The sequence below is a fragment of the Apium graveolens genome, chromosome 4, assembly GCF_009905375.1.
Source record: "Apium graveolens cultivar Ventura chromosome 4, ASM990537v1, whole genome shotgun sequence".
In the NCBI taxonomy this organism is placed as follows: Eukaryota; Viridiplantae; Streptophyta; class Magnoliopsida; order Apiales; family Apiaceae; genus Apium; species Apium graveolens.
This window is the reverse complement of record NC_133650.1, coordinates 305833935-305847004: the sequence shown is the minus strand read 5'-3', so window position 1 is coordinate 305847004 and position 13070 is coordinate 305833935. Positions and strand designations below refer to the sequence as shown.

The 13070-nt window shown below is 32.7% G+C and overlaps 1 protein-coding gene across 3 annotated transcripts; it reads right to left on the bottom strand.

The window, feature by feature from the left end:
* Nucleotides 1-2761: 2761 nt before the first annotated feature.
* On the bottom strand, nucleotides 2762-12747 carry LOC141721532 (uncharacterized). Of its 3 annotated transcripts, none has more exons than XM_074524472.1 (17): nucleotides 12563-12747; nucleotides 11957-12148; nucleotides 11759-11843; nucleotides 11487-11589; nucleotides 11298-11382; nucleotides 10196-10279; nucleotides 9749-9855; nucleotides 9529-9634; nucleotides 8862-9319; nucleotides 7569-7650; nucleotides 7309-7485; nucleotides 7146-7199; nucleotides 6561-6653; nucleotides 6413-6478; nucleotides 5237-5283; nucleotides 4261-4962; nucleotides 2762-3666 (listed from the first exon to the last, which is right to left on the bottom strand). In XM_074524472.1, the coding sequence occupies exons 2-17, from the start codon at nucleotides 12071-12073 to the stop codon at nucleotides 3282-3284; spliced, it is 2751 nt and encodes a 916-aa protein (XP_074380573.1). In that variant the 5' UTR covers nucleotides 12074-12148; nucleotides 12563-12747; the 3' UTR covers nucleotides 2762-3281. The 3 variants fall into 3 exon arrangements, with proteins under 3 accessions (XP_074380573.1, XP_074380574.1, XP_074380575.1); XM_074524473.1 differs by having other exon boundaries at nucleotides 9529-9630; nucleotides 9754-9855; XM_074524474.1 differs by lacking the exons at nucleotides 11487-11589; nucleotides 11759-11843; nucleotides 11957-12148; nucleotides 12563-12747 and having other exon boundaries at nucleotides 10196-10297.
* Between the last annotated feature and the right edge of the window lie 323 nt (nucleotides 12748-13070).

The following is a 13070-nucleotide window of genomic DNA, read 5'->3' as shown; positions in this document are numbered from 1 at the left end:
TTTTAAATATAACGATTTTCTAGTTCATGTCATGTTATAAAGTAGTTCATAATCCTGATTCCCTTACTCTCGGACGGGTAGACAGTTTACAAGGACCTTGGCACAGGGGACCTAATGACCGAAACTAATTGCGTAATGATCAGGATACCTGTCACGAAACTCGCCGAAGACATGTCTATATGCATGTTTTTTGTCAAAAAACATGCCCAAATGACATGTCATTTATCAATTAAATATAATAAAATTTAATAAATAATTATTATACTAATATACAGTGAACTTAAATATAAAATTAAAATTAGTTGACAGCAACAACCAAATACTATCATAATACTCATTACATTAGTAATTTTTTAAATATTAAAATATATGTAAATATTTTAAAATTATATTTGTTATTTCTCGATAATTCTAATATTAAAATAATTATTAAAAAATAGTAAAAAAAATAGTAAAAATATATGTCAAATCATCAAAAGACATGTCTGGCTTATTGACATCATGACATACATGACTAATTAACTTCATGGCATGAACATCTTGACATGCTCGACTGTGACATGCGCCCTAGTAATAAATAATAATACACACACTTGAAAAAGGGAAGCAAACACGCCCTTTATCGATACAGAAATGTGTCAAGTTTATAATTTATCCCCGATGGGGCTCGTCTTTCTGGCCCCTCCTAGATAATAATATAATAATGTTGCCCTTCTCCCTTTATTAGACAACAAAGTATTGCTTCATACGTACAGCAGATTCTATTTTGAGTACTACAAAATGCTCTATAATTGTTTAGCCTTTCGGTAACAACTTTTCAATAGCTTCTCTTCCCCTGCGGCAATGGCAATGAAATATGCACAAGGTCCCCAAGGCCCAACCTGTTTGTCACACATAGCGCATATGATTCACAATTTATTAAAAATAGTTCACCAATTAAAATCCTTAATATGCTATGCCATAATATTTGATAAAAAAAATTAAAAATCTTTGTAGTACTAGCCCTGCTCCGAATTTATACAGGTGAAAAATCAAAATATCGATCATTTACGGTTAAGTGCTCAAAATAGCATTTGACAAGAATGAGTGCCCAAAATATTCACTGAATATACATATCATATGTATATTTATTTTTTTAAAATTTTATAAACCATACACATGTCTTACAGTTACATGCGTATTCACAGTATATTGGATACACATTTCCAACATGCGTATTTTTATTACGTAGATAATTATGTATATTAAAAATGCGTGTTATTTGTAAAATTTTAAAAAAAATGGAAACGCATGCTACGGATGCCTAATTGTGAGTATTTTGGGCAATACGTCTTGTCAGTCAGTGGTATTATAAACACTTGATTCTGAAAAATGGTGTATTTTGGAATTTTTTTTCTTTTATACTCTAAGTATTTATTTATGTATTATATTTTAAAATCATAACAAGAAAAAGTTGATAATTGCGTAAAATATTATCCTAATTAATTTAAATTGTTTGAAATATTTCTATTCATACCATATTAAAATTATTTCAGATATTAAATATTCAATGTAGATCACAAATGTAACTTTCATTCTTAATTTATTTTAATTAGTAAAATTACAAAAAATATATTTAATTATCAAGAATCCATTTATAATCTCCGTACATACCTCTTCACCTCCCTAACTTGTTCTAAATGACCGAGATTACCGTCAATCCAATTGAATGTATATGATTAATATTTATAAAAAGGGTAAAACTTGTGTGTATATTGTTGATGGAAATCGATTTTGCTTTATCGAACTCGAAATCCAACATAACACATTTAAATGTCTCAATGCTATATTTCTCGTAGATGGTTTGAAAACTAAATAGACTTAAAATAATTATCACTTAACTGTAATAATAGTATACTCCCATATTTTTATAATCTGTTCATTATTGTTATTAATATTATAAAACATAATTATAAATTTGATTTTTTAACTAATGCGAAGACAGCTTCTCTTTTTTCGGTCGGATGCAAAGACGACTTCTTAAATAAGTAACTATCATGGTTTAAATTGCATAGAGTTTTGACTGAACTAAACTAATGAATTAAGCATGATTCAAATCATATTACATTTTTGACATACAGTGAAATAATATTTTGTTGTTGTCATCTCTGTTATAGAAATCGGCCGATTTTTCAAAAATCGCCGATAAATTGCTCAAAAATCGGTCAAAAATATTTGTCCGATTTGACCGATTTCCGATAAATCGCCGATTAATCATCCGATATTTTAAAAATCGTCCGATAAATCGTAAATCGGCACCTCAACCGAATAGTTCCGATTTCCGAAATCTGTAACACTGGTTGTCATCGATATAAAAATTACAAGATTTCTAATTTATATACCAAAAATATTAGTTACTATTTTTTATTTCATAAAAAGTAATACTTATTTTTAAGCAAATAATATAATAAGTACAACCCTAAAAAAGATGCGTATGATATTTATTACTCGCTTTATACATTTTTAGTTGTCACTTTAACCCAGTCAAATTAACTAAATTTTGACCGAAGTTTATTAAAATTTATAAATTGAATAAAATAAAAAAAAAATTATATCATCGGAAAGTAGATTTAATCTAATTTAATATATAATTTTTTGTTTTTTAAAATAATATAAGAATAATATTTAATTTTTGATAAAAAAATTGGTCAATTTGATTTCTATAAAAGAAATTTGACAACTTAAAAAGGATCGGAGGGAGTATAATTGTTACCCTCATGCCTCAAATCAAATTACCAATCAACTGATAAAGCAGAAAATGAAATTTTATAATTCAATAAAGGGACAAGTAGCTGACATTTCCACACAAACATTCTTTTAAAGGTGCCATGCACCGTCCCAACACAACTATTGAACTTGTGTGGTTGTCATTTAAGCATGTTTCCAAATATAAGGTAGTAAACTGTAGGCTTCAGATACACTTATACAGTTACAATACTTATCCTAACTAAACTAAACCAAGTATTAATACCTCTGTCTGTACTTTGTCCTTCAAAACGCCTGTCACAACACCATAATTATACGATCGATACATCTGCATTTGGGTTTTCCCAGAAATTTGATAACCTGTCTTTCACATAGCCTTCGATTAGTTGACTTCTCGCAAACAAACACATTTGTGCATACAAGGAATGAAGGAATGCTGAGCACTGGAACTTCACAACCGACTTGCCATATACATACATACATATTAACTTTAATAATATACAACATGTATAATAACGGATTAACATGTCTGTAGTTTATACAGGTGAAGCTGCCAAAAGAAATTCCGGCTGTGATCTTTGTAGTAATATACCACAAAATACACATATCGGTTTCGATGATTCCCGGAGGGTTGTAATTTTTGGGTCATTGCTCGCATCACTGGGATATTGGAGCATTGAGAAGAGTGCCCGTGGTGCCAATTTTGAAGACCGTCTGTGACAGCACACACAAAACCATGTTGGAGTGATATCGTTAACCAGCATAGAGGCAGCACACCGTGTCATTTTGTGTTTCTGGACAACCTCTTTCTTGCATTCTGTGCCTTGACAAAAAGAAGCTTCTGGAGATTCAAATGGAACAGGTGCTGAACAGTAGCTGCATTGCTCCTTCGCTGCATAATTGCCCACTGAGCAAAGCTTGCTGTCAAAGGAAATTGTCAGTATGACTAGCCATGCTGAAATCACAAACATTGATATAATTGTTATGCTTTTGTTATGCTGGTTCACAAACTACATGGGCATGAACTGATGGAAAATTCAAGTTACCACAAATAACTGTACAAATGTCAGTGTCATATTGTAATTATTCTCACATTTGACTGTGCTTTTAAATAAAGGATGTGATAAATACCACAGACATTTTGCACAAAATTACATAGTTAAATTAATGATCTTACTCAGACGCAACCAAGTAGGGTCCACACAACACAAGAAACATGTATCGATTATTAATCGACTGCGACTCAGTTAGTGTCTACACTTCTCGCAATCTAGATGTATGGCTCACATGATGGAATTCAATGGCCCCACTATTTATTCATAGAAAACATACGCATGGATTTCAAATCATGAATAAAAAACTGTTACCACTTGCCAACAGTTTAAGAGAATTAAAATTGAAAATTTACAATATATCAATAACATTTTCCATTAGGTATTGCACATATTTTTCCTGGAGGACCATAATAAACAAAGAAAGAAACAGTCAATAAGAGCACCTAGAGTATTCAAGTACCTCTTTTTAATCTTCTTAACTTCCGATTTGAGTACCTTGAGGGAATTCCTTATATGGGCATGATTAGAATTAACCCAGTTTTCCAGTTGTGCTAATCCAGCAGGCTGCCAGTATCCAAGTTTACTAAGGTTTTCCGAGGACTGAGACACTAGATTAATAATGATGGAGAAACTACAATATATAAGCCTTTCCCGAAGTTCTTTTTCACTGCTCTTTAAAAGCTTCATCCACAAACCCATTTGTCCCTTTGCAGGTCCATCTGAAAAGCTTTGATTTTCTTCGTTGACTTTATCTGCCTTAAGATCTGCAAGTATTACACGCCTAACGATAATGTTTAAGAGGTGCAACTGCCGGGTACTAATGTTAGAGAGGCATTTAGAGACGACTGTTTGAAGAGGGGAATTTCCAAAATTGGATCCTGCAAAAGACCTTAGCCATTTGGCTAGTATGTGATCTACATATTTAGGAGCAAATTGTTTAAATGCCAATAATGCTGCCACCACATCCCAAACGACCACAGGCTCGGGCTTATTCAACTGTTCATGCTGATGGAAGGACCACATTATGTTATACTCCCAATTTACCAATTCTTCAATAGAAAACCCAGAATAAGCTTCAACGTTAAAGTCTGAACAATTATCTAGTAAGTTATCATGTTGTTGACCACCGGTCCAGAAGAACTCAACAGCTGCTTTCTGAGACCTGGCAATGATCAAAATTGTCTTTTAAAGCGAGAAATGTAAAGAAACACAGTCGATAATTTTACTTTTATAGATTTCAGCTCTACACATCCAGGAAAGTTTTTTAGCCTTCAACTAATCTGTTCTGGCTGTATCTCCTACTACATTTATATGTGTGTCACACAATGCATGCATGTGTGTTATATACATACAGAAACAGTAGCAAACATACAAGTAAGTTCACGCAAGGTAACAATTTAATGATATAAATATATATATAAAAAGACAATCTTTACCTTAACTGGTACATTGGATCCAACAGACCTACATCAAAACGACGAGCCTGTAATTGATAATAAACTTGTTACTTCCCAACAGATAATAGTGATAGCAATCTACCTTTAGTGCTAGTCAGATTTAAAAAAGGAAGTACACTGTTTTTCCTCTTCAAAAAGTAAATATTCAAGCAGTATAGATGTCTACATTTATATTTATGATATGTCTGTATCAAACTTTTGTGTAGGAAGAACTTCACACTGTAACTAAGTAACTACTTGTTCGACAAAAACATGCAAACTTTGGACATTAAAGACATACTTTCTTCCAAATTTATTCCTAAATCTAATGATTTGTTATGTGAGTTACAGAGTTACAATACAATAACGTCATTCTTGATCTGAAGTTCGATCCTAATACAGTCGGACAGTCAGATAATAGATGTACAAAAATAACTGTCACCTATTCCAACTTCCAAGAAGATACTTCGCCCGCTGCAAGGAGTTTTATTTCTGAAAGATGCAGGCATGTATTATCCCAACTCCAAGGAGTTTTTAGAAGTGTATAAACCTTTAAATATAATTATGTCTCTTAAATATTATTGTTATGTGTACATTTGTTTAACAGAAGGGATGTTACCTACTATGACTTGTATATAAATACAAGCTTAATTAACCCGTGCAAGCACCTGTTTCCTTTAATAATTTATTCTTGTCTATGTTTTAACAATTTTCTATATATTTCGTATTCTAATAATTTTTACATTTTTAATTAATAATGTGTAGAAAATATTTTTAGAATGAAATATAAGATAGTTTAAATATATTTATAATTATATCTGATATTACTCTTTCAACTCAAACTCAAACAACTCATCTAGTTTAGTACTATGACTTCTCTTATATTATTTATTTATTTTATAATATCAGTACCCCGCCAACCAACCAGATTTTTAATATTTCGTCTTCAATAATATAGTATCGTATGTGTGTGTATAATTAAATACCATACATGCATATGTAGAAGCAGAGAAATCAGTTCCCATAATCTCGATTTCTAGTTTGACTTTCTGTTTGCACGTAGATATTGATAACCAATAACTAGAAAATGAAATATTTCAAATTTATACACTTAATGTGCTTTACTGACAGAATCACAAAAAACAGAGAAAATATTATTCAGATAATATATCATACCACAGCAACTACCAGATTTCCGGGGGATACCGCTAGACCAAAACATAAATCGAATCCACTTGGGACCTGCAAAGAATTCCCACTGAACTTTAAATACTAAATAATAAGTGTATATGGAGTGTTGGAGCAAGAAGGAATCACATCATACATCAGTAGAGCTCTCCACACCAGGAGTATTTGAAGGCAAAGTTACTTTGCACAAGGAATCACTGTGTAGAGTCCAGCAATGAACAGAGTCATCCTAAAATAGTGAATTTATTAAATCATGAGTACATACTTTTTATCATCATAAAGAAAAGTTTCCACTTTCCACAGTTCGTATGGACAGGTTGTGTTGTCAACAAACTTACGTACATAAGAAACTCTTATGGCAGAATATTGTGATGGAAACTGAAAAGAAATAATGAGCCAAGTCTGACAGTTGCTAGTTGCTACTATCAAACAGTATTATTTTATAAAACAAATTTAACATTCAATACACAAATTGATAGGCGCAAACATTTTTTCGAGGGAGGGGGTAATTAGAGTTAACACCTTTTACCCTAAGAAATCAGAACCCTGGTAACCTCGAAATTGCTTTAGGTCTAAAAATATAGAGAACAAAAAAAATCCATGAAGAAAAAAGGTCAGAACGGAAAATTGTGGACAGAATGCATATACAAAAACATGACCATCACATAAACTGGCATTTGCCCTTCAGGCACAACTGTACAAGCACTTTAAGCTTAAATACCTGGTTGCAGCTGTACAAACAGTTTCCATCAAATGCCCATGCAATTCCTGTTACCTGAAAAAGTAAAAAATAATTAGAAACAGAAAACCCGTACTTTTTTTTAGATACAATATTTTTATATAAAAATTTAAACATATTTAACAGTAACAGAAGAGGATCTTACAACATGCCCATGTGCATCATCCAAACCAATTTTATGAAATTTTCTGCTAGATGTATCACATGTCCACACTTCCAAAGCTCCGGAACCTTTGCCAACAGCTAGGAGAATTTGTTTGGCAGAAGGCATGGGCACGTAAAGAGAAAGTACAGAAACTGGAACAGAATCCACAGACATGACCTATGTAGAGATAGAATGACCCACATCAACATAAATACATAATAATTCAATAGCTTGTAGAAACTAATTTTTAAAAGGCTGACCTCGTGAAATAAGGAAAAGGAGGCAGAACTAGTTTTGGATGGTTTCAGCATTTCTGCACTATAACAGTGCCAGATCTTGACACTGTCAATGAAAGAGTTAACCTAGTAGGAAGCTTTCAAGCAATAACTCAAATATATATATATATATATTTATACATATGTTAATGAATTGTCATGATTTATAAATTCAATTAATCCTTATCAACTGCCTGTTGTCCCCCTCTAGTAACAGATAATACAATAACTGTAAAAATAAATATATAAATGAAAAAAAGAAGCAAACTTTAAGTACAAAGCGGACAGAACCCTGTTAGTTATAATCAGTGTTCTAAAAATCCCCGATTTTTAAAAAAATCCCCGATTAATCCTTAAAAAATATTTGGCCGATCTATTTTTTAAAAATCCGATTAATATTTATAAATTACTTTTGAATTATATATTTCATAATAAATAAGGTAAATATATTAAATATTATTAAAATATTTATATATATCCGATTTTTATTCCGATTAATCCCCGATTTGCCGATTAATCCCTAATCGGTACCTAAACCGATTAGTACCGATTACCGATTTTTACAACCATGGTTATAATACACGTTGCTCGTATTGTTTATTTACTATCCATGGAAGATGCAGCTGCCACTAAAAATTGATATATGTTGAAAGTTTGAAAATTTGAAAATTTGAATATATGAGCCGCATCTTAATAGGTTTTTGTCATTCATTTTAGGTAGAACTACAAGTATGATGCGTTTAAGCATAAGAGGATTTGCATATATTTAATGTAACCTTCAAGTGGGATTATCTAGAAGACACTGCATCTGGGCAATGAAATTTTAGTGGCATTATAGACATTGGCAATGGAATAGTAGTTATTACTGTTTAAATTTATATGCATACATCCATGTCAATAATCAGATACATAACAAGAAGGTAACTAGGATCTATTTGTTACCCGCTGAATTATAACTTCATAAAATCGGAGAGAGTTGCTTAAAGCTACTTTTAGTTTAAGCAACATTCTAATGAAGTTACTTCAGCCACTACTTTTAGTTATAATTGAGGTAAAACAAGTTCATGCTGAAAAGACTAAAATGAATCTACTCTCACCATAAACAATAGAAATTAAGTGAAACCTCATTTTCCAATTTGAATATATTTTTATCGAAGATGCAAACTGAACGAACAGGTGGAGTAGACGACTTAAAAGACATTAATAAGTTATGCAATACAAAGGGGTACAGAAAATATGTCTAGCCGTCTAGGTGTAATCAATCATCAAATTACTCACCTCCCATCCGAACTTCCTGTAGCTAAGAGAAGCTGATGATTAGAAGCATTTGAAACAGACACTTCCCAACTCATTGCAGTGACCCAAGACATATGTGCATGGAGAACTCCGATGAGTTGCGCATCATTAGTACATATGTTGTTCAGAATAGAATACTGTTGTGGTTTATTGATTTTCCAAAATGAAATCATGCCCGATTTTCCTCCAATTGCAAGTATAGAACAGCAGTCGCATGAATCATCTGGTGAAGCTAATCTATGCTCGGATGTCTGTAAAAGTGGTGACCAGGCAACAACAACTGAAGCTAACATTGAGCTGCGTGAAGCATATTTATCAGCTGATATTAAGTCGACGCTATGCGTTTCTGGCGCTTTTTTCTTACTCCTTGTTTTAGATTTAGGCATGCAAACAATTTGAAGAGACCTACTATCTGGCTTGTCATTCGGAGCTTTAAGAGCCTGGAGAAACAGCAAGAACATTGAGAAACAAGTTTGATCACTAGAACTGTAAAGTTCAACTGAGTTAGTAGTCCAATAGGATTTTTGGTTGATAAAATCTGTTACTTTAAATACATGAAATTTTTTAATTGTAATGATTATGAACCTAAAAATGAAGGGTGCAAAGACTAATCTATAAGTTATAATTTCATATAGCAAAAGGCGCCAACCTCAACACATGAGCCTTTTACAAGGGGGTATGGAAAACTTGCAACTTCAGTGACGACATTTGCGGACTCATCACTGTTGGGTGCAGAGCTAGGATGGGCATCCTGGCTATTTTCAGAAAAAAAAATATTTATGAGTTTAGAGGATAATATCGTTATATCTCTAAATACACAGAACAAGCCATCTATTTAATATTAAATATTGCATAGTTAAGCACAGTACATTACAGCCATATCATTACGCTTTCTTCGTTTGGGGTTTTTTCTCATCACAGGGCTCGCAGTATCAACATCATGTTCATGTTCTTTCCTAAGTTCACTTGCTTGCTCCTAAATCAAAAAAGATACCCATTCTTTAGGAGTTCTAACAAACAATATAACAGATGAAGGATAATCAGAACAAATAAAATAGTGAAAAAAACTATAACTCTATTAGTCATACTATGCTTCATGGACAAGATTTGTGGTTGGACAGTTCTACTTTGAAAATTTTGGCAAGTAACAAGTTTGCTTATTTAAATTCAAGTCAAACGTTCAATACGTCCAAATGTGAACTGGTACTTTAGAACAAGGTCTACTGTCCATGTAAACATAGCAAAAAGTTATCAAGTTATCCTAATCTGGAAGAACAGTATAAGTACTACTAGAACTTCTCCATTACTTGACTTACATTAAAAAGCTCTGAGTAAACATCCGACTCCCAGAAATTGACATCCAGTAAATACTTGTACAGCATCTCAGAAATATCCAGGATCTATAATATCATGACAAACTGAAACTTCATTACAGAATGATTAATATATAATGAGCAAAGAAATGAGAGTGTGTGTGCGCGTGAGAGAGAGAGAGTGTATACAGTATTATATGCAATGTTTTATAAAATTGATGTCCTTGGGACTCAAAGTACAACATAGATTATTCAAATCAATTTATTTATTCTGGTTTAGGTAAATTACAATTTAAATACCAAGACACCCTAACATCACTGGGGTTTGAACCCGAGTCCTCGACCTGTTATTACCAAGAGGAGAGGGGTATCCCCTAGGCTAAAATGCTATGGACTCGTTTAAACTTTTATAATGAACAAAACAGGAGATGCACACACAGAGTTTTGGATTTTTGGTAACTGCATTACTGTAAGGGAATAGTTAGATTTGGACTACATTATCATACTAATTGGACCATTGCACTCAGGTTGTCACAATGTACATAGTCAATCTATGTATTGCCTCCAGATGCTGTAAAAGCTTTAGCCTTAAGTTAATGAAACAAAGAAAACTGAACTCTAGACAAAGTATAAGCATAATTAGAAAAGAGACAGCCCGTCTCCATACCCTTATAGTAGTATCTATCAATGCAACTAACTAATAAGAACCTCTTGGTAGTCTCTGTAAGGCTACCACTAACACTATGTTCCCGAGTTTTTGAGTTAAAGAAAAGAAAAGAAAGGGATAAAATATTGCAGAAAAGAAAAGAAAAATTTTGATAAATAATTTTCTTTCTTGTGTTCCTAAGTTTTTGAAGAAAAGAAAAGAAGGCAGAGATATGTTAAAATATTTAATATAATAGTTACTATAGTTATCTTTCTCTCTCAATCATCCCACTTTTGAAAAGAAAATTTTAGAGAGAAAGGAACTCATTTTTAACTTCCCTTTCTTTTCCTTTCTTTTCTTAAAAAATCTTAGGGAACATTTTGGAGAAAATAAATTAGCACAAATCTTACCCTTTCTCTCCGAATTTAAACTCAGGAACAGAGCTAAACTGGGACATACCTCAACCCACTCCGCAGAAAACTCACAGAAAGGGAAACGGAAAAGCTTCACTTGTCCTTCAGTGGTGCATACAGCAAGCAAGCAACTGCACCAATTTAACAAACACGCATCTTACACGTTTCAAAGATATTCACAATACAGCAACTAACAAATTGTAAACACAAATATGGTAAGCTAGGTAGTATTTACCCCGAGTTTGGTGCTAATCCAATGGGAGACCAGGAAATAGACCGAACACAAGGACTGGTATCTCTATGAAAACTGATGGGTTGCATGCAACCACTGAGCAAATCTGAACAGACGGAAAAACACTTAATAAATACAAAACAAACAATAAATCATGTACAAGGATCTAAAACTTAATTCTTTAACCACGATAACCTAACAACTCTCCTAATATAAGAGTGGTCGATGAATTAATAAAGATCCTGTCCTGATAAGTTACCGAAACAGGCAAATACCCTTTTTGTCTATTACTCCAATTTGAAATGGCTGGCTTGGTGGTATTGTAACAAGGCCTCGAGGTCCAAATGGCATGCTCGGATTCTGACATACACCCCAACAAATAAGAAGCATTAAAAGAAACCCAAAAACTTAAGAGCATAAACAATGAAGCACATGACAGTATTATAATTTCAAGAACGTGATTGCAGAATTACCAAAATAGTGACAAGGTGCCCACATGCAACAGCGATCAAGTTCTCTTCAGACCAAGCAACGGCATTTGGGTAAGAAGGTGAAGCCACAAGTGAGGCAGCTTGAAAGCGTGATGCCATCCTTCCTCTCAATGGAAGGACTCAAGCACTTGAAGTAAAAATGGAATCTTTAGGCAGGAGGCGTAATCCAAAATCCTGAAAATATATTATAGTTAAACCTCTTTAAAGTAATATGGTCGGACCAAGAAAAAATATTATTTTAGCGAGTTTATTACTTTACCGGGAGTAAAAAAAACATTGTGTACATTATGTTGGGACCCGAAAAAAATATTATTTTAGCTTATCGATTATTATTTCATCGAGGTTTAACTGTATCTAGGCATCCATCAACTCGCTTACAAAATGCAGAAACTCAAAAGAACAAACTTTAATAAAATAATTCAATGGGTCTTCAAGAAATAGCATGTGAACATATAAACAAAGAAGCAAAAATACAGGTGCTATTAAGCAATGTATAATCACATATAATATTTCTTTGGGAACTTTCATCAAACAGTTAATGTGCACTATTCAATATATGGGAACAATGTAAGATTAGAGTCAGATTACCCAGGAGGTAGATAAACGTAGGAGTGAGTCTTCTTCGTGTTGGACAGCTCGGGGGATTGTCGTCGTAAACAACTCTTGTATTCTAATTTATTAGGTAAAAATAGTACGAGTACAGGGAAAGTATTTTATACAAGATTTTACGGATACATGAGATAACCGATTGTGCAAAAAGACCCCAATGACGGTGATTGCTTTCGGATGAGGACCCGGTTTGGTAAAAAGTTGGCTTTTTAATGCCCCGAAAATTTATAATTTTAAATCAATTTTATTGGTGTAATTTGTTGAATGTAATAGGATTTACTATTATTATATAAAAAAATTAATCAAATGCACTAAAATTATAAATTTTCATATTTATCATATACGCATTATCACATTATAAAAAAACAATTTTAAAAATACTAAGCAGGCAAAATCGAATTTTATCGCATGACGGCCCAATATGCCTATATCACAAAAACGAAGGTCCAATATACTGATAAGTGGCAGTGTGGTGACTTTTTTTTCA